Below are 13,948 nucleotides of genomic sequence, written 5' to 3'. Positions count from 1 at the left end.
GGAATTGGCGCATCCGTAAAGGAGCCTAGTAAGTATTCCAAAAGCCAGTGTAGCTTGACACGTCCCCCTCTATGAAGCTAGCGCGGGAGCCCCAGAGTGGTCTGGTTTTTGTGCCAAGAGGAGCAGGGGTACATTCAAACAATTCCCACAGATAAAGGCAGCCAGCACCACCCCCTGGGGGGTTCCACGGAGCGCCTTCCTCCAAAGGGATGTGGGGAGTGCGGTCAAGTGCTGTCCAGTGGGGACAGCCCCCAGCAGTGGCCTGAGGGGGACCAGCCCTTGATGGGAGTAAGGGCGAAATGTCAGCACCACAAGGAGCTCCAGTCGGTGCTCAGTTCTCTAACCGTGGGAAGCAGCAAGCTCACCCGGGGAGCCTGCGTTTGTATTTCCCACAAACATCTGGAAATTCTGAAAATCCCTGGTGAGCAGAAGAGAGTGTGGGGGGAAGAAAGCAGTGCAGGGCAGTATCAGCTTTACCAAGGTCAAGTGAGCTGCCCTCCACTCTCCCCTTGAAATGCTCCCTTATAATTATGGCGCCTGCCCCCAGCTGACATCTCCATTTTGGTTCTGGCATGTACTTGTCAACGACTCACCGAGTGCCAGTTCTTCAGGAAAGGTCTGTGAGTATGTGCGTCTTCTCCACAGTCTGGCTGCCCAGACGTTTCCTTTCTGCCTGACTGGCATGCAGACATGGAGGACTCCCCAGCATCGACATGCGTTTTCTAGAATGTTCTTCGACCCTGTTCTGCATTTTGAAGGACCCGTTTCTCTCTCTCGTAGCTTTGGCATGGTCCACGATGGAGAAGGCAACATGTGCAAAAAGTCTGAGGGCAACATCATGTCCCCAACGCTGGCAGGACGCAACGGGGTCTTCTCCTGGTCACCGTGCAGTCGCCAGGACCTGCACAGATTTTTAAGGTATGAAAGCCCGGAGCTGGTCGTGTGTCTCTGAGCGCCCTTGGTGATCCCTGGCTGGTCAGCCTCGTTCCGTCCAAGCAGCCCCGGCTTGGCCATGACTCCCGAAGATGGTTCCCATTTGAAGGTGTCTGGAGACATCCATTTGGCCAAGAAGTTTGCCAAATAGTTCCTTAGAGCGCCAAGCCTCGCGGGCTTCATGCAACATCATTTGGCCTTTAGACTCAAAGTAAACCCAAAGTACTTACCAAACCAAAGTATTTATCACTAACACTTCCTTGTTTTTAACTTCTCACTTCTGTAATGAAACACTTTGTATTCATGAGCAGAAAGACCTACCATGCACACAGTTATAAAAGACACATAATTCTGTGTGTGTGTGCACGCGTGTGCATGTGTGCGTGCTTGCTTTTCTTTTTCCACAAAGTACATTTCTTATTAGAAGGGGAAACTTGAGTATACATACCTTAGCCTGGCTCTAAAATCCTGTAATTTTAATGATTATTTTTGGAAAAGTTTACTGTAGCGCTAATTCATCTGGGGTCTAGAACACTGAGGAGGTAGGGTTTGACCCCCTGAAAAAGAGATAGGAAGTAGATTTTAAACTTTTTAGAGAAAGAAGGGACTTTAAGAAGCAGCCTTAGTCGGCTAATGAGGCTGATTCTCCCCCAGATCTCAAGACTTTGAGTCTGGAGTTTGGTTTCACCTGTGAACCGAGTGTACTTCTGACTCACGCGCTCCCATGCAGGTCAGCGAGCGTGCTGTGTGTGGTCACGCAGAGACCGGGTCCTTCCGTCCGGCGGCCTCCCCTTCCTGTGGGGCCTGGTTGTAACTGCAGCCTGTGACCGGGGCGGGAGAGGGCCATGCTCCTGGCAGCGAGAGAGCAGTTGACAGCCTGGATGGCAAGGGGCGGGGAAGGAACGTCGTCACCCCGTGTGCTCTGAAGGGAAAGGACATGAGGGTGACAGAGAGGCCATCTGGGCTCAGCAGCAGCCCCGGATCCTGCCCCAGGGCAAGTAATGTGGGGAACCAGAATTGGGAATGAGTCTAGGCATTTAGGCCCGTGGCCCTGGCCTCTCTCTATTGATCCCCAGAAGCCTGGATGCAAATAGCCAAGGAAAAGCAATTCTGTTGAAATCATAGTCTTTCTTAACAAAGTTATTTGGTTCAAATACTAAGAAGGTGAGGGAGAGTCTTTGTTTTGAAAGTAGCTCTTGGGGCATCTGAGTGGCTCAGTGGGTTGAGCGTCGGACTCTTGATCTTGGCTCGGGTCATGATCCCACGGTTCGTGAGTTCGAGCCCCACGTTGGGCTGTGAGCTGACAGCACGGAATCTGCTTGGGATTCTCTGTCTCCCTCTGCCCCTCCTTTCTCACTCTCTTTCTCTCTCAAAAATAAATAAACTTCAAAAAAAAATAAAGCAGATCTTAGCTCTGTGAAGATGGCTCGTCTCTGAGAACGAGCACAGGCAACTGGCACACGGGCGGGGATGGAAGGTGCTGTGTCCATCCGACCCGTCAGCATCCCTTGTCTTCCCTTGTCAGCAGGCTCTCCTGGGACCCCACGGGGGCACCTGGAATGTGGTCTGATGTTCTTGTTCCTCCTGAAAGACACCACTTTCCACCATCGTTACTCCAAGAGCATCATTTCCCCGGTTCTGGGAGGAATTGCTTCTGCTCGAGAGAGAGGGCATGCATGTTCATTACACAGAAACATATTTTGTTTTACCAGACACGTGGAGGACTCGCGCTCGGTCTCTGACAAACACAGTGGCTCTCCACGACCCACTGATTCCCGTCAAGGAGATACAAAGCGTGTGCTTCTGTATTTCCAAAATGCGTCCGTGCTGCCAGGATTCGGGCCGCTGTGTTGAGTTCTCAGTTAAACATGCTCACATTTCTGAGACTCATCACCGAAGGTATGAACGTTAGCGCCCTTCACGTTCATTGTATATTCTTGGGAAAAGTTAGCAACCAAAACCACCTTACTGTAAGAATTTGGAGCAGATTTTGACAAGAGAGCAAACAAAAAATAATTGGAACTGACAGTCGGATGAAGAGGAAAGCAAATGAAAACAAAACATGAAGGGGCAAGGAAAAAACACACAACTATGTCAGTCTTAAAGTGCAGGCTTAGGCTGTGCTATTGAAGCTTGAAATTGGACAAGTTTGATCCTTCAAGAAACCAAAGCAAAAAAGGAGATTGAATCCATTCAGAAAGTAGTGCAAACGCCAATATTTCAAGGAAAGGAAAACGTTTGCCAGCACAGAATTCTTTTAAAAAGATGAAAACTGTGTACATGTGAACAGAACAGCGGATTTAGCTAAGTGCATGCATTGTTAGGTGTATTTCTATGTATTTTATAGATATTCCTGATATTTACATAATACTGAGTTACACATCTGCTAGATAAAATATATTTTACATTTTGATAACTAATTATATGCTGATGAGTATTAATAGACACACAGAATGAAGACATGGGTAGAAGGCTGTTACCTGTGCATGTCACTTGATGACCTCCCCCTCCCACAGTCCTCTGGACCCCACGCTGGAGGGAGACCACCCTCGGCCAGTCCCAGGCACCAGGAACACATGCTTTTACCTTTCCCGTTTCTGCCACAACACGATGCCAGCAGTTGAGCTGGGAACACGTAGCTGCAGGCCCCACATCGGCTTGAGCAGAGTCGGTGGAAGAAACACAGATTCGGCGACACCCAAGAATCAACCGGGTCGGCAGCCAGGGACCTTTGTAAGCGATGCACGTTCCTACCGTCAAGACAGAGCTAGCTGTTCCCCGCGAGGGAGCGGGGCCGAAGTCGTGGGCTCCTCTAGTGCCGTACAGACTCCAGTCAGGTTCCCACCGGCCTCTCCCGCCCGCCTCACTGAGCTCCTGATCTTGGCTTCTAGGTTTTCTTTGTTTTTTTGTTTTTTCTTTCTGTCTGTTTCTCCTTACTCTTTCAGTCAAGACCCTTTTCCTTCCTTTTTTTTTTCCGTTACATAAACGACATCATGTAGTTTATAGAACACCGTGGGGCGGGGTCGCACGGCTATTTCTGTCTGTACCCCTGGTGTGTCCATTATCTGCGACCGCCCCCCATACGCACGTCCCTTTCTTGCCGCTGGCTCAGTCAGCTCTCCAGACGGCCTCGCAGCAGGTCTTCTGAGCAGGCATCCTGACTGCCGCCTGCAGCCTGGGGTCCTTCCCCCTATCAGTCAACATACTTTGCCACCTACAGGAATGTTGGCCGCCTTCTGTATTTTATGTCACCCAAGAAGAGTGAGAATTTTGTGGAGAATACCCATCTCCTGGTAATAGAAATCTGCATTCTAGGAATACACGCTTGATCATTTTTCTTCTACTTCTACTACCGAAAACAGTGTTACCATTGTTCTCTTCAACATTTGCTGTTCCCTGTATGGGATCCTCGGGCGGTCAAGGTGGGGATTGTTAGCAGGGTTTGTGGCTCCTTCTTGCACTGGTTCAGATTTGCTTGAGGGACTTGTGGGGTGTGTGTGTGTGTGTGTGTGTGTGTGTGTGTGTGAAGAATTCTGCTTTCTGTCATAAAAAAGGGCATGGACTTAAGTGCACAATGCTCTTATTTGTATTAACAAGGGAAATTTGGAATTTTCTGTATCACAAATCTTTCCTGTCACTTCCTAGGTTATTTTTCAAAATTTTATAGCTTTTTCATTTTAATGGTTATGATGAAGATAAACATTTTTAATTTTTTTTGAAATGTGCTCGGACAAACCTTGGAAAGCAGGGGATGTGAAGCTTGGGTGTGCGGTGAGAATCAGCATCATAAAAGAGCCCAGTAAAGTTATTAAGCTGCCAAGAAATATAGGAGAACTCGTGGAAGGAAAATAGTTACATGCTTAGAGAACAATTGTTTTGATGACATTAGATATGGGCTGTGAGCTTCGAATCAGACTGTGACCCCACGAGGGATTGCCAAGAGTCTGGTTCAAAGACGTGTTTGCTCTGGGATCCCAGGACCCTTCTGTGTCGGCTCAAGTGTGCTCATTTGTTTTTGTGTCCATCAGTTAAACCCTTGTGGGGCAATTTAGTAATAAACTTTTGTTTGCAAGAACGTTGCTAATTTCTCTGGGCCACAGGATTATAAACAGATATGCAAGATTAACATGTTCACCCGTTTGTTTTCCTGGAAGGTTACATTTTCCAAGAGAGCGTCAGAATGTCAGAAGCCTTCTTGCACTTGGGATGACCAGTCGCAAAATGGACACACACTGGGTGAACAGTGGTGCCTTGTTGGCATCATGAATCGGAGGCTGTCTTCTCTGACATGTTTGCTGACTTCCTGATTCCCACGTAATCACGAGCCTGTTATGTTCTCCACCAATTAGGCGGCTATTTGGAGCTGATCCCAACAATGAGTAAGGATAAGTGGCTAACTTGTAAAGATGAATCCACTTTCCTTTATTAGCAGTCCAGCTTTTGCTACGTGGAAAAAATATATAATGAAGGACCTCAGTTGGTCTGAAGTTGTCAGCGCAATGTTTCTCCGTAGTCGGTAGTCAGGAAGGACAGATATGTGTTTGGAGTAAATTCATCGACCTCGTCAGTGAAGTCGTGTGTCATTTCCTATGAACAGACACAGATCTCATCCCATGTACTCATGTCTACATCCGGGAGGCCTAGGACTAGGGGAATTTTAGCTCATTATTTTAATTTAATGACAACGGGGACTCATCTTCAATGTGCTTTTTAAAATTTGTATCCTCTACTACAGCCTCGTGAATGTACCTCCCCTCTGACCCCATGAATCGAAGGCAGTCTATGGGGAAGGGGGCCGTCCCTGGGAACCAGGAGTCTGAAGGGCGCGTGGATCCCCTTCTACACCCCATACCGCCTCTGTCAATGAGAAGGTTTGATTTGACCCAAGAGCCCATTAAGCACACTTTTGGGTGTAATGGAAAGAATACATTTCGGCTCACATCTTGCTCTACTGTATAACGTTCGTCTTAAGAAAAACCAAGTCCCAGCTGTCCTTAGTTTCTGCTGAAGACTGGAGAGCAAGCTCTGCCCTATAGCAGAAAGAGCAGCAAAGGAGATCAGAGCTGGTATGCTGATCGTGGCTTTATCCTTCGTGTCTGGGAAGGTCTTGACCTTGGCGAGTAGTATAATCCGTTCTGAGGGCCCCTGTTCCCAACTTGGACAAGGGGGAAGATCTCTCAAGCTCTTTCACGTTTTGTGGCTCATCAATCAGAGTGGGAAGCAGACCTTGAAATATCACTGTGGTATCTCTGACCTTGCCTTGTTTTTTATTAACATTGTTTTTGTGGTTAAACAGATATATAGAAAAGCACAAAACTATAAGGGTGCAGCTCCGTGAATTCTCACACAGTGAGGATGGTAGTGTAACTTCCTTTCAGATCAGCAGAGCACATTACAATAGCCAAGACGGGAAGCAACATATCTGTCATTTGTCAGCAGATAAGCAACTAAAGATTATATATATATGTATGTATATGTGTGTGTGTATGTGTGTGCACATATTATATATAAGCATATATATATAATCTTATATATGCATATGTAGATAATGGAATATTATTCACATAAGAAAGATGGAAATCCTGCCATTTTTGGCAATGTGGCTGGACCTTCGGGGCATTATGCTAAGTGAGGTAAATCAGGGAAAGACAAATACTGTCTTCCTCACTCATCTGTGGAATCTAAACAATCAAACTCATAGCAACAGAGAGTAGAGAGNGAGTGGTCCCAGGTACAAACTTTGCAGTAAGATCCATGGGCCCTGGGGGCTCTGGTGTGCAGCATGATAACTAGAGAACGATGCTGCATTCTGTGTTGGACAGCTGCAAGGGAGTAGACCTTAAAAGTCCTCAGGGCACACTCACAAATCTAAATACGCGGGGTGATGAATGTGTTAACTAACCTTCATAAAAAGGCACCGAACACGGTGAACTCCCCAGAGATAACCATTCCCCTGACACAAGACACCATGGACTAGTGTTGCCTGTTTCTGAACTTCCTATGAATGGAATCAAGAATTATGTATTACTCAGTGTCTGGGGTCTTTGGCTAAATATCATGATGATGCAGTTCATCCTTGTTGCTACATAAAAATATAGCATCATTGGGGCACCTGGGTGGCTCAGTCGGTTAAGCATCCGACTTTGGCTCAGGTCATGATCACATGGTTCGTGGGTTCGAGCCCTGCGTCGGGCTCTGTGCTGACGGCTAGCTCAGAGCCTGGAGCCTGTTTCAGATTCTGTATCTCCCTCTCTCTCTGACCCTCTCCTGCTCACGCTGTCTCTCTCTCTCAGAAATAAATTTTAAAAATATGTATATGTAGCATCATTTACTTATTTTTAGTTGCATGAATGTACGACAACTTACTAATCCATTCTGTTGGTAAGGACATTTGAGATTCGAATTTGGGGCTATTGTAAAAAATGCTACTCTGCATATTTTTTGGGTTTGCATATACATCTCTGATTGTATGTAGGACTGGGACTTCCGGGTCATGGATACGCAGTCTGAGTGTCTGTAGACAGGTTCCCTAAGCGGTTGTGCCAAGTCACATGCCTACAGCGGTTAGCAACGTTCACGTGGCTCTGATTCCTTGCCAACGCTTAGTCTTGTGGGTCTTTTCCATTTTAGCCACGTTGATGGGTGTAGTGGCATACCGAAGTGATAATTCAAGAGATCATCGAGTTTCTTTTTCATGTTTAATGGACACTTGAATCATCGTTAGTGAAGTGCATGTTCAAATCTCTTGTGAATTTTTAAAAAGTAGGCTCTATTTATTTTTTCATATCTCTTGATGGGAGTACTTTATACTCCCGAGTAGGAACAAGTTGTCCATTACGGAAAACATGTACCGCGATTACCATCTTTCACTCTGTGACTCAGTATTTACACTTTTAATGGTGTCTTTTGGTTAACTGAAGGTTTTCTTTGTGTCACGGAGTCCAGATTAATCCATAGATTTCCTTTAGGGTTAGCAAGTTTTGTGTATTGTTGGAAAAAAAGGAAAAACCCTGCTTACCCCAAAGTCACGAGTATCTTCTTCCACATGATCTACAGCTTTATCGTTTTGCTCATCACATGAGGGTCACCTGACTTCTGTCCGGGACATGCAAATGAGCTAAACGCATTTTGTTCATGTGGATATGATGGGGGAATGTTCGTACAGTGGCAGTGTGCTTTTACTTCCTACATCCACACCATAGGGTTTTCTCGCACTTGCCCCTTGGCCATGGGCTTAGCTGTGAGACCTGCTGGGGCTGAGGGGAAAAACCAGACGTGCTCAAGCGTGAACCTAACCAGAGGGACCAGGGTACGATCAACATGGGGAGCTTCAGTTCCTCAAAGGTGAAGCTAATTGGAGCTGACGTTCACATCCCAGTAGTGATATGTGTGTTCCTGAACCTTCTTCCAGGCTCCCAGTCCGTGACCTTCATTTCTCTTGGCCAGGCAGGAACCTTGTCCTCAGGCCATGTGCTTATACATTCACACAAACTATAAAAACTCCTGAACCTGTGAACCTTTTTAAATCTTCAGTCTCTTGCTTGGGCCAGTTGGCTTGGCTGACGTGTCCTGGTCTCCTGTCCATAGGGTAGGGATGAAATTGCCTCCCTGAGGTAGCCTCAGGGAGATACTGGGGAACACTGAACTAGTGTATCAGAATCATTTGTGATCCATCAGAGAAAGGTTCTATGGAGTTCCGGAATTTCCAAGTCACTCCTGTCTTGGAGTGCTAGTCATGCTTTTATTCGTTTTTCTTTACTTGAAAATATTCCTTTGCATTATGACTGCCGTAGTAGTGATAGACATGTCATTTATTGAACACTCGAAATGAGCCGGTCACTGCTCTTAACACGTTCCTATCATTTGAGTTAATCTATGTTTCTCAGTTTGCTCTTAAAAGGCTTCTGACCTCCTTGTATGGGGGATTCATGTCTCATCCACGGTAGCTGGTACCACCTGTTGTGTTTTGTGCGTGACTATTAATTGAAGGTATGCATGCGTGGGCCCCAAAGCAGTGGGATCTGGGACTGGGCCATGGAGACTGAGGCCAAAGTGATTCGGGTCAAGGTGGGTGACCACACAGAGAAAAGTGTAGGGATGCGTGGGCTATTGGTCATATATTGAGAAATTTGGGGGGGGTTACTTGTTGAAATTTGTAAGTAAGATTTAGTTGCTATGTACAAGCACTGTTTTCCCTTCCTCCAAAAACAAAAATTATAACTAATTTTTGCACGTCCCTGGTAGGGAAGGGAATACCGTGTTTGTGGAGAAAAAATCATTAGTTGGTCTTTAGCCACCTGCTAGTAAACTTAGGCAGAGTTAATTTCCTTCTTAACTTGGGAATTGAGTCAGAAATTAGTCTGAGCATAGAGCGTCGCTGGTAGAAATTGCTGCTGTGGTCCATGGCAAACCTCTGCAGGCTGTGAGCTGTGGTTCGGTGGTCCCTGGCCCAGGGAAGGAAGGGAGGGAGGGAGGGAGAGAAGGAGAGAAGAGAGCAAGGGGGGAAGGAAAAGAAGGAAGGATGGAGGGAGGAAAAGAAAGAAAATTCTAGTCTTTGAGATTGATTGTGTTTGCCTTTCATGATGCCCATTTCATCTGTTGGTAGTTCGTGGCAAGAAGTATATGTAAAAGGTGTCCACAATCAGAGCTTCTCACACTGCACATCTGGTTGTGTGATTCCATTTCCCTCGGCCCCACGATAAGCTGGAGAAATCTGACGAAGAACAAATTGCCTTCCTGGAAAAGACGAAAGGCATTATGAGCAATTTGAGGAAATGTGGCCCTGTATTTAAGGATAATCGAGATAAACATCGGACCCCAGGAGAAAAGTACCCCCTCTTCTCTGTACGGGCTGTGTTGTCAGATTGCATGAGAATATCAAGGCGTAGTCAGCGTGTCTCTCTGGTAAGTCTTCCGGAATCACTAGCAGCTCGTCTCCTCTGCGTTTCAGCACCGCGCAAGCCTTGTGCCTTGCTGACCAGCCGAAGCCCGTGAAGGAGTACAAGTACCCTGAAAAGCTGCCGGGAGAGCTGTACGATGCAAATACTCAGTGCAAGTGGCAGTTTGGAGAGAAAGCCAAACTCTGCATGCTGGAGTTTAAAAAGGCAAGTGATTATTGGCAAGTGCCCTGCGCAGTGTGACTCATAAAAGCGTTTTATTCAGTGTAACGGACATTGATGGATTCTGCATTTATTGGGTACCTACCAAATGTCAGATCCTCTATGTTAAAGCTGGTCTCCTATAACAGGAAACACATGTTTTACTGGCAAGGAAAATGATGGTAGATACTGGTGTGGGTATCAGTTTTCATTGGAGAACTGACTTGGCCCGTTAGGTCAGCTCTTTCTTTCTGATTTATCACGTGGGAGCTCAGCAGTAACCTTTGGTTGGTGTACGTTGGCAAACTGACACCCTGCATGTTTTTTCAAACGCTGTTCAGAAAACAGCACCGCCCTGCTTTATCTTTCTTAGCTGCAAGCAGAACGTACTGTGGAGAAGCAGCCTACCTAGGGCTTCTGATTATCATAGTTCCCAAATGTGGCATTTCTAGAGAAGTTTCTCCTAGAAGGTGCTTTCTACATCGAGCCCGGGGACACTGGCTCCATAGTGTAAACCCCACATACAACAGAGATGTGCCACTGTCCCCGACGGGCAGACGGACTGGGATAGAGGAACTTGCTGTCCTGAACCACAGGGGAAGCTACCCATAAATTAAGTGAAAGTAACTATTTTTGAGATTCCTCTTGTTGTAGTCCATAATGAAATCGAGAGGAAAACAGACACGAATATGATCCTCCAGAAACCTCCAACATTTCATAACGCCCCGGGAATATTTCCAATTTAAATCTAACGTGATCATCTCTTTTCTTCTGAACTCAAGGAGAGCTCCCCCCTAAGATCAGTTACAACCCGCGTGCCAGAACTGGATTCTCATCCCCTCAGCTGGGGAACCTCAGCTTGGAACAATAAATCAGTCGCCATCAGCATATGTTCCTAACGTTGCCCGTTCCCAGGGGCAGAATGTACGGAATCCCTAAGAATGTTTTGAGTGTTGCCCTTCTGTGTGTTAAGGAAAAGGAGCACAACACTAATTGTGTTTTCAAAGATGGGATTTTCCTCTGGCTTCCACATTATTTTTGCTTTGTGACCATGGATGGTATCATCCATGGCACCTTAGCGCCATTCAGAAACTATCGGGAGAAGTTAAATGTGTGGCATGTCTTTTGTTACGGAGGAAATATTTACATGCAGTGGCGTGCATACATTCATTTTAGGCGTGCACTTGAATTTTAACAATGCCTTTACCCATGTTACCCGCACACTGATCAAGATGAGGCTTACTTCTATAAAGCCAAAGAGGTCCCGCATGCCGTCTCCCATTCAGTCCCTTCCCCACCCCAGTAAGCAACCGCTGCTCTGCTTTCTAGCGCCATAGATACAGTTCGCTTGTTCTGGAACTTTGTCATTGCCAAGTAAAGTATTTGCAGTGACATGGATGGAACTATAGAATATAATGCTAAGAGTAATAAGTTAGAGAAAAACAAATACCATTTAATTTCAATCATATGTGGAATTTAAGAAACAAAACAAAAGAAAGAGACCACGAAGCTGACTGTTAACTGTAGAGAACAGGGTTTTACCAGAGGGGAGCTGTGGTGGGGGTGAAACAGGTAAGGAGGTAAGTAAGAGCCCACTTACTGTGGTGGGCACTGAGTAATGTATAGAGTAGTTGAATCACTATATTCTATACCCAAAACTAACACGGTATGTTAACTCCACTGCAACTACAATTAAAAACTCCAGTAATGAACAGAAAACAAATATGATGTTAGCGGTTGGTTTTGCATAGTTATCCTTTATCAAACAGAGGAAGTTCCTTTCTGGACCCAGATTGTTGAGAGATTTTATCACGAAAGTCTGTTGACTTTGGTGAAATGTCTTCTGTGTCTATTAATGTAGTTATATAGTTTCTCTTGTTTATTGAGTTAATGTGAGGAATTATACTGATAGGTTTTAAATTTTGTTTCCTATTGGTCACACTTCTTTTTTAAAAATTTTAAAATATTTTATTTATTTTTGAGAGAGACAGGGACAAAGACTACAAGCAGGGGGAAGGCAGAGAGTGAGGGAGACACACAATCCAAAGTAGGCTCCAGGCTTTGAGCTGTCAGGACAGAGCCTGACACGGGGCTCAAACTCAGGAAGCACGAGATCATGACCTGAGCCGAAGTCGGATGCTGAGCCGACTGAGCCATCCAGGTGCCCCAGTCACGCATCTTTTTTATTTCTCTTTCCTTTTGGATTAAGCTTGCTTTTAAAAATTCTATTTTTCATGTCAATTTGTTTAGTCATACTTTCTTACAGTAGCTTTTAGTGGTTGTTCTAAAGATTATAGCTGCATCTGTGATTTACAGTCTATGTAGAATTAACATTGTGCCACTCTATGTAAAATGCAAGATCCTTACAACAAGGAAGTCCACGTGGCCCTCCCTCACACTGTAGTCTTGTCATCACGTGTTTTATTCTGTACATGTTACAAGCCACCTGACACAGCATTCTAAAACTTGGGAGTTACAGGATGCCTGTGTGGCCCAGTCCATTGAGGGGCTGAGCTTCCAGCCCTTGATTTCGGCTCAGGTCATGGTCTCAGGAACCGTGAGATCGAGCCTTGCGTGAGGTTCTGCGCTGACAGTGCAGAGCCTGCTTCAGATATTTTATTTTACTATTATTTTTAAATGTTTATTTATTTTGAGAGAGAAGGAGACTGTGAGCGGAGGAGGGGCAGAGAGAGTCCCAAGCAGGCTCTGCACTGTCAGCTCAGAGCCCGATGCAGGGACAGATCTCACGCTTCCTGAGATCATGACCTGAGCCAAGATCAAGAGCCAGACGCTCAGCCACTCAACGGACTGCACCACCCAGGTGCCCCAATAGGGAGTTCCTTTTAAATAAAACTGGGTCATCTTTTATAGTCGTCCACAGATCTGCCATGTGGTCCTTACGCATTCTTATGGGTCAGCTCCAATGCGTATCGTTTGCTTTGGCCTGAAGAACTTGCATTAGCATTCCCTGTAGCCCGCGTTTGCTAGCCACGAAGTTTGTCAGGTTCGCCCTATCTGAAAATACCATTAATCCACCCTCCATTTGGATGAATAGTTTTTCTGAATATAGAATTCATAGGGCGCCTGGGTGGCTCAGTCGGTTGGGCTTCCGACTTCGGCTCGGGCCATGATCACATGGTTTGTGGGTTCAAGCCCTGGGTCGGGCTCTATGCTGACAGCTAGCTCAGAGCCTGGAGCCTGCTTCCGATTCTGTGTCTCCCTCTCTCTCTGACCCTCCCCTGTTGATGCTGTTTCTCTCTCTCTCTCTCTCTCTCAGAAATAAATAAAAAATATTTTAAAAAAAAGAATTTGCAAGTTTTTTCTGTATTTTTCCTCTTTAGAAATTTTAAGGATATAATTCTACTTTCAACTGGACTCAGTTGTTTCTGATAAAAAGCTGATCATCATCTGTATCTTCTGCCTTTCCTAGTCACTTTGTTTAGACAACTTAGCACACTCTACATGTAGGTTATTTTAAGTTTCAGTTTCCAGAAACACCATCTAGTTCTTTGTAGGTTGTACTCCTCTACTGAAATTTCCAGTTTTTCACTCCTTCTGTCCAGTTTTTCCTTTATAACCTTGAGTATTTATAAGATAATGCATTATCAGTTATATTATTAAGTTTATATGAATAGGTGATCCCTTGGCACTTTGAGGCTTTGTTTGGGATTCTATGTTTCCCTTTCTCTTTCATCCCCTCTCACACTCTTGCTCTTTCTCTCTTTCAAAAGTAAATAAACCTTTAAAAAAAATGTAAGTTTATAAACTCCTTCTGAAATTTCAGGAAATGGGTCTGTTTTGTTAGCTTGAAGTATAAAGATCTAGAGTTTACTGAAGGGAGAATATAAAATAATAAATAACAAGCAAATTACCTGGTGCCTAACCTTGTGATGAGCATGTAAAGGCTCCCCAATGCA

At 45.3% G+C, this 13,948-nt stretch overlaps 1 protein-coding gene across 1 annotated transcript in view; it reads left to right on the top strand.

Annotated features, from left to right (window-relative positions):
* ADAMTS16 (ADAM metallopeptidase with thrombospondin type 1 motif 16) overlaps window positions 1–13,948 on the top strand; it is a 143,996-nt gene that overhangs the window by 57,130 nt on the left and 72,918 nt on the right. The window contains exons 11-12 of the mRNA XM_077749460.1: window positions 781–918; window positions 9,884–10,037. Coding sequence (XP_077605586.1) covers window positions 781–918; window positions 9,884–10,037 — 292 coding nt within the window. The remainder of the gene's footprint in view (window positions 1–780; window positions 919–9,883; window positions 10,038–13,948) is intronic.

The sequence above is a fragment of the Crocuta crocuta genome, unplaced genomic scaffold (genome assembly GCF_008692635.1).
Source record: "Crocuta crocuta isolate KB4526 unplaced genomic scaffold, BGI_CrCroc_1.0 scaffold89, whole genome shotgun sequence".
In the NCBI taxonomy this organism is placed as follows: domain Eukaryota; kingdom Metazoa; phylum Chordata; class Mammalia; order Carnivora; family Hyaenidae; genus Crocuta; species Crocuta crocuta.
Note: the sequence above shows the minus strand (reverse complement) of the source record. Positions and strands in the feature narration are given on the sequence as shown.